Source organism: Cynara cardunculus (genome assembly GCF_001531365.2).
Source record: "Cynara cardunculus var. scolymus isolate 2C chromosome LG 10, CcrdV1, whole genome shotgun sequence".
Taxonomy (NCBI): domain Eukaryota; kingdom Viridiplantae; phylum Streptophyta; class Magnoliopsida; order Asterales; family Asteraceae; genus Cynara; species Cynara cardunculus.
Window position 1 is genome coordinate 12,569,224 of NC_037537.1, and position 8,202 is coordinate 12,577,425.

The 8,202-nt window shown below is 32.8% G+C and overlaps 1 protein-coding gene across 1 annotated transcript in view; it reads right to left on the reverse strand.

Annotated features, from left to right (window-relative positions):
• LOC112519339 (cilia- and flagella-associated protein 20) overlaps positions 1-2,697 on the reverse strand; it is an 11,881-nt gene extending 9,184 nt beyond the window's left edge. The window contains exons 1-3 of the mRNA XM_025127396.1: positions 2,497-2,697; positions 2,236-2,326; positions 2,089-2,120 (exon numbers count right to left, since the gene is read on the reverse strand). Of these exons, the coding sequence (XP_024983164.1) occupies positions 2,089-2,120; positions 2,236-2,288 (85 nt within the window). The 5' untranslated portion in view covers positions 2,289-2,326; positions 2,497-2,697. The remainder of the gene's footprint in view (positions 1-2,088; positions 2,121-2,235; positions 2,327-2,496) is intronic.
• Positions 2,698-8,202: the final 5,505 nt, after the last annotated feature.

The following is an 8,202-nucleotide window of genomic DNA, read 5'->3' on the forward strand; positions in this document are numbered from 1 at the left end:
AAAAAAAAGTAGCCGATTCAATTAGCAACTAACCACTCAAGTAACAACGTTGAACAGACATCAATCAAAACTAATCAGGCTAGGCAAGAATTAATTGGCAATACCAAATTAATCATGTTAACATGTTAAGCAGCCTGGTGATTGTTGGTCCAAAGAAAAAAATCGTGACTCAGAAACAAGGTTTTAAAAGGCAGACCTAGGTCTCGAGGCGGTTTCCCTCAACGAGGTGAGGCTTCCAAGGCGTAAGACCCAAGGCGGAAATCTATATACACCAAAATATGTATATATATATATATATATATATCTTACACAAACATATACACATTTATATACAATATCTATTTACATATATATATATATAATACTATATTACTAAGAGGAGTTGGTTTGGTGGTTCTTGAAAGAGGAAAGAGTGAAACTGTGTGATAGGCTGAGAGGATGCAGAAAAATTGGTTGCATGGAGGAAGAGATTGAGTCAAACCACACTTTTTGATTGAGAGGAGAAAGTACTAGCTTTTTGGGTTCTAAAATACTAAAAGTACACATTGGAGCCATTGGCCTTTGACTTTTAGTTCTTTGAAATTAAAAAAAAGACACACTAGAAAGAGATGTACTACTATTGCCATAAAGCTTATAAGAAAGCCAAAAAACCATTACCAAAGCAGACATCTGAGGCGTGCACCTCGACACTGCCTCACGCCTCATTGAACCAACGTAAGCCTCATTCAAGGTCCTAGAGGCGCCGCCTCAGGTGCGGTTCTAGGCCGTCTCTCCTAAAGGCATAAGCCTCAAACTATTTTTAAAAGCATGCTTAGAAATACACTCCGAATTAAAATCAGACTTCTATTTTTTGTGGTCAAATTACTTCCAACCCTATTCAAAACAAAAACAGTACAGAAGCAAAAAATTTAGCTCTCATGCTTTCATTACCTAAATATAAATATGTTTTGAGTGAACTACAAAAACCATCCTTGTACTTATGCTTGACAGTCACTTTAGATTCGTAAGACTTGGTTGCTTTATCCATCCCAAGTTACAAAACCAGTACAAAACAGACCAACTGCTGGAATTTATTAGCCTTGGTCCATTAAGTACCCATGTGTGACTCATATGGCCCTTCTTGAAGAGCACTTTAGGCCTTTCTACCGACCTACAAAACTGGTCCCTCAAATGAAGATACTTGCACTCTGTAATATGCTGACTCTTCTCTCTCTCTCTCTCTCTCTCTCTCTAAAATCAGGCATCTGTTTACCTTCAGAAACATGCCAGTGCCGGCCAGTAAAAGTTGCAGCTTACTGACTTTTGCATGATCTCAAAGCTAAGGCAATGAAGACTAGGTCAGGTGATGCAAAGATCAATGCCTCGTGAAAATTCATTCACACTCACCACCACCTTGCTGTTGCCCGCTCCAGCCACTATTGTTCCGTAAGAATCAATGGATCTACACTACCTTGCGCTGCTCAAGAACCCATCTCCATTGCTGACCACATCCTTGTCATTCTCCTCCACACTACTTCCTCCGCCATCACAACCATCTCAGCCAACCCCCCACCTTCATTTCATTCAATACACCACAGGTTTCTCAATGTTCCACTGACAATCTAATTTCCTCAGCCTCCTTCAGAAGACAACAGTTGCCTAATGATTCATAGTTACTGGCTAGGCAATAATTGATCAGGTCGGGCCTCTTAATAGCATTGATGGATAAAGTGGGTAGTTGTTAGTCCAACAAAAAAATCAATTCAAGCTAATTCAAACCAATTTTTTTGCCAATTTAAAATTAGCTTTCATCTGATAATATTGTGCCAAAGCTTCGAACTTTTTAGTGTCAGAATAATATACAATAATTATATTTTATAAATCAAAATGAGCCAATTATTAGTTGGTTTAAGCATCCTCTTGAACAAGGCGTTTAGTATCAGGTCACCAGACTCTCTAGCTCGGCACAATGCATTTAGAAAGCAGGGCTTAATTCGTGAATAGTCAAGCTTGATACACTAAAGATCTAGCGTCAACAATTAGCACATTAGTCATTTGTGAAGAACAATTGAAAGTCAAAACAAAATGATAAGAGTAGTCACCGCTGACCTTCTTTATCCCATATCTGCAAAGGCTTGCTCCTATAGAACACATCCAATTAAATAAATTAATAACAGAGAAGCTTCCATCAATTCAAAATCATACAGTCCAACAATAGCACAAGCAAAACTGTTGAGGACCAAAAAAATGGCATACCCAAGGCTGTATAAAATAGATAAAAAACCAGACTGGAAGGTGTTCTTGAACATTTGTAGTTGCGAATAGATTATCCTTTCCTCAGAAGAAACTGCAACAAGATCCAAAACGCTTAACACACATACTACTAAAAGGAGAAACAAGGGTGATAAAACTAAATCCGACATTAATTCGTATACAAGATGATAAAAGCAAACAAACACCAAAAACCACCCGATACCGGAGAAAGGCAGATAACTTGAGATTTGAGAAACAAAGTACCGGGAGGTAGATATACAGCAACACCGTTTACGATACAGTAGAAGAAAAATTGCCACCGCCGTCGGTAGCCGGGAAGTGAGAGAGAAAATCGTGAGATCAGAAGCTCGAATAATAAATTAGGGCTCCATGCTTCAAAAGAAACTATTTGGGTTGAGACCGGTGTGTAAAACCAAATGGTTTGAAAACAAAAATATTGTTTGCAGGAATGAAGTTGATCCGAGGATTTGGATTTCAAATATATCTCAACCAGTGTTCCGCACCGTGTTGGTTAAGGGTGTGTTTGATACTTAGACCGTACAGAACAGGATAGTATTGCGCAGAATAAGACAGTTGTTAAGTATTTGGTAACACATAAATCATAATATGATTGGACAGAACCGGTTAAAATGATTAATTTACCCCTTATAAGTTGTTTAGTGTTTTTTCACTAAATAATCAATATAAATGTTAACGAATACGATGTGTAAAGTATAACTTACATCAAACCACCACTACTTGCAAAAATACATTTGCAAAAATACATGATTTCATAATCAACTAATGATATATGAAAAAGGTAAATATAATATAAGCATCAAGAATCCATTATCGAAGCAAATCTATATGCATTCCATACTAAGAAAAAAAACTACTACCAACAAGCGCACAATCAATTAAAATGAATTAAATATCAACTAGTAAATAAAATATAAGCATCAAGAAAAACAATTTGGCTAGTGATCCCATATAGTATCATCATATTCACAAAACTTGGATTCCAGAAAACAAATTAATTCATCTATCATCTGTACAATCACTCCTGTAAGATCAAAATTGAATATTTACTACTCTGATCAAAAGAAAACATACAAAACTCACCGAAAACAATAAATTGCATGCGTGAACCTTACGCAATACGTTTGACGGTGATAAAATCAAGAAAACAATTTATATAATTTATTAAAGTATAATATAATAATTATTTTTTATAACAAAATATATCATTTGAAGTTTTCGTCAAAACAATTAAAATGACACCAAATAAAAAGTTTATGTAGTTTTCTATTTTTATTTTTATCTATTTTTTACATTATTTTTTATTATTAATATATAATAAATTACATAAATTAATAAAAATATAAAAACCATATAAAGATAATATTTTGAGGACAGTAAAATGAAATTTAAGAAACATAAAATATAATAAATAAAATTTAAAGAATGAAAAAAAATGTAAAAGAGAGACATATTTGATGTTTTAAAAGAGAATTAAGTTTTATTTTGAGGTTATATCGGTAAAATATAAGTCTGTTCCACCTTGTTCCATCATGTTCCATGGGGTAGGGGTGGAACAGGCCTGTTCCACTTTGTTCTTGTCTGTTCCACATAAAATTCATGTCAAACATGTCTCTGTCCTATTCTGTTATGTCTCTGTCTAGTGTACCAAACGCACCGTAGCACATGTCTAAGTAATGTACAAAAATTTGTGAAATACATCCATATTTTTATATTTCAAAATTGAAAATACAAAATTTTCATAGTGCATTTGTAATCCTTCCAATATTTCAAGGCATCATTTCTCGTTTCATATATTTAACTGTTTTTCAATAATTTCTTTTCGCATTAATATGGATTAAGATTCAAGTCAAATTTAACCGCAATTCATAATTTGAAAATATTGAATTCTAATTTGTCACATCAATATTTTATGACATTATATATTAATTTTATTTATTTATTTATTTAACTTTTAATATAGATTTTTTTTTTGTAAAAAGAGGATTAACCAAAAATCCTATGTTAAGAAGGGTCAACCAAATAAGTTAAGCATCATGAGTTTAGAGAATATTCAAGGGGAGTCAGCCACACAGAGACATCTTAATCTTCATTTATATATCTATCATTCAGTGTCAATCTTTTATCTGTCTATCAATATGGGATAGACAAAACTCAATCATAATTCAAGATTAAAGAATACTCACTCTTTAGGGTGTCACATTGATGGTTGTGGTTCTTACTTTTAAATATAGACAAAATAAATATTATATATATAATTAATTTTTAATATTGATTAACCCTTCTTGCAAAAAGAGAGTTGGCCAAAATGAACCAATCCCATGTATTCGGAGGGCCGGCTAAAATGCTTTAACCACAGGTATTAAGAGAATCAAACAAGAGGAACCAATCTCCTGAGTTGTCACAAAGGCATCTCAACCTCATTTTTACGTATCCAACATTTTTGTCAATCTTTCAACTCTCAATCAGTGTGTGATATATAAAACACAATCATAATTCAAGATTGAAGAATATTCTTTTATTAGGGTGCCGCATCAATGTTCCTTTTCTTACTTTTAAAAACATATTAAAATTACTTCTTCAATTAATATTTAGTATAAATTAATTTTTTCACAAAAAGGGGTTGACCAAAATGAGTCAATCGCATATGTTTGAAAGTTCAGTCAAAATGATCCAACCACGTGAGTTTAAACAATTGCTTTTGAGTTTAGACAATTGCTCCAAACATTTAAAGATAAACATGGCTATATATAGCCAAATGAATCTTTTAATTTTCAAAGGGAACTCATATTTCTCTTGTATACTCATTTTTCTCATTGACGTATCAATTTCTAATCAATATGGGTCCACAAAATCCAACCACAATGGAAGAATTTTAAAATATTTGGTTTTAATGATGCCACTTTATTGTTTTCTAGCTTTCTTTTGTATTGATATATTGATTTTTTTATATAGACAACTTTTTTGCAAATAGAGGGTTCGTCAAAATGAACAAACCCCGTGAGTTTAGATGGTTAGCCAACATTAACTAGTGATATGACTTTAGAGGATTAGCCAAGAGAACTCAATCCCATGAGTTAAAATAAAGACACATCAACCTCCTCTTATATACTTACCATCAATTGTCGATCTTTCATCTCTCCATCAATGTTGGATACACAAACTCAACCTCAATGCAAGAAATATATAATACTCAATTCTTAGGGTGGCACATCATTTCTTGTGAATCTTACTTACATATAGAGAGCCCTATATATAAAGATTTTTTTATAAAGATGATTTTTTGCAAACAAAGGGTTGGCCAAAATGAACCAACGCCATGAGTTTAGAGGGTTAGCCAACATGAGCTAACGATATGAGTTTATAGGATTAGCCAAGAGAATCTAACCCCATGAGTTAAAACAAAGACACATCAACCTCATCTCATATACCTATGTTGATCCTCTCTCTCAGTGATTTGATGATAATTTCTTTTTACCTATATACGAAGTATTTATGTTTCTGGCTTTTCAGTTCCAACGATCTTCACTAAGTCTGTTCAGTGATCGTTGAAGAACTTGTATTGTAATTCAATCAGCGACCGCGATACTTCAAGAAGACAACACTCACACCAAAGAACCTTCAGCCAATGTCGAAGACCGAAACTGAAGAATAGAGACTGGCGAGTACGTGATCTGAAGTGGTACTCAGTGATTACAAGCCTGTCTACATATGTGTGAAGACTACCCAAGCCTCAGCGAATGCTGAAGAGACCTTCAGGTTATTCCAGCATTCAGCGATCAAAATAAGCTTGCTACGCACGATTGTTGTTGTCTTGTTCTTATACACACAAAGGACAAACCCATACCCTTTCTAAATGTTAGTACGGTACGAAGCCGACTAGTTGACTTTATTACCCACCAACTTTAGGTAAGGATGTCTACTCATGAATAGGTTTTTGTACTATTCACTGTAGCAAAGGACAAGCCTTCCCCTTAAGGCTTGACACACATTCTAACCCTACCACGTTGCATTAAATGTGTATTTAATGCAATGGGTATAAATAGATGTGTTCTATCTCCATGCAGAGATGCTCTTAACCTAAAACTTACTCTGAGCATCCTTGCGCTTAAGTAAAAGAACACACATCTAAGAACTTATTTGCTCATCTTCAAGAGCAAGTTAGAATCCCTTTTATTGCATTCTAAACAAATTCATTCCCAGAAAGAACTTACTTTCTTCTATTTCTTTTACAACAAATCTTTTCTTATTTGCTAGGTTTAAGTGTGTAATCAAAGATTGTTTAGATATGTTTTCTTACATTATATTTTCGCAAACAGTCTTCTAAAATTTGTATTGATCTTCTCTTATCAATATACTTTTTAAATTTGAAAATACTATGTTTGTATTCATCCCCCCTCCCTTCTACAAACTGTTATACATATCTTGTAGACCCTTACGGGACCAACAACCTACCATCATTTGTCAATCTTTTATCTCTCCATCAATGTGGGATACACAAAACTCAACCTCTATGCAAGAAATATAGAATACTCAATTATTAGGGTGTCACATCATTTCTTGTGGATCTTACTTTTATATATAAAGAAAATTAATACATATACATACATATATATATTGATGATTGTAAAACACAATTTATTTTAATATAATAAGATTTGTTTTGCAAAAGAGAGTCATCAAAATAAGTTAACTTTATGAGTTAAGCCTCTTGAGTTGACGCAATGAATTTCATCCTTTTTTTTCTTATACACATCTATTTATTCCAATCTTTCATCAACGTGGGATATCTCAAACTCAACCACAATTCACAAACACTTCAATACTTAATTCTCATGATGCACCTAATTACCTCTGGATTCTTCTTTTAATATATATATATATATATATATATAATAAGATTTGTTTTAGAAAAATAGGATCATCCAAATAAGATAACCTGATGACTCAAGCCTCATGAGTTGACACAATGTAAGATTTGTTTTAAAAAATATGGACTTCCAAATAAGATAACCTTATGAGTCAAGCCTTATGAGTGGAAACAATGACTCTCATCATTCTTTCTTATACACACCTTCTTATTTCAATCTTTCAATCTCTCACCAATGTGGGATACCTCAAACTCAACCACAATTCATCAACACCTCAATACTCAATTCTCATGATGCCACATCAACACTCTTGGTTCTTCCTTTTATATCTATATATATATATATATATATAGATTTCGTGCTTGGTTTGTAGAATTATGCAGATTTGAAATCTTAAATTAATTTGAAAATTGAAATTCCTTGGAAATTCTTAGGGGACGTTTGGTTCGCAGAATGATTTCTGAAAGAATGAAATCTGTTAAAGGGATTAGGATCGAAATCTGGAAGGAATTGTAATGGAATGTTGTCAGGTTTAACCAAGTGTTTGGTTAGCAGGAATGAAATTTAATATGTCTAATGAATTGGAATCTTCCTGCTTGGTTTGCAACATAATTGAAATGGAATGATGAAAAAAAGACAAAAATACCATTTATTTGATATTTTTTTAAATTTAAAATTTTTAATTACAAATAACAATAAAATTAACATTTACTGAGGAAAAAATGTTTAACATTTATTGAATCATATATAAACATAAAACGTGTAAAAGATTCAAGCAACCATAAACCAAACCGTTCATACAAGCTGACACATCAAATACCCGTATATAAATATTTTTACCAAAAAGTGTTTACACATAGTAGAAGTTGTCAAACCGTAACATCCAAGCAATATGTAACAAAAATATTGTCCAAGAAATAGAACGATCATTGGTCTAACGTAATCAAAAGATATTGTTTTTATCATTAATTGATCATTGGTCTAAAGTAACCAAAAGATATTGTTTTTCAAACCAAACCGTTCATTGATCTAACATGAAATGGACCCAGTTTTCATGTCT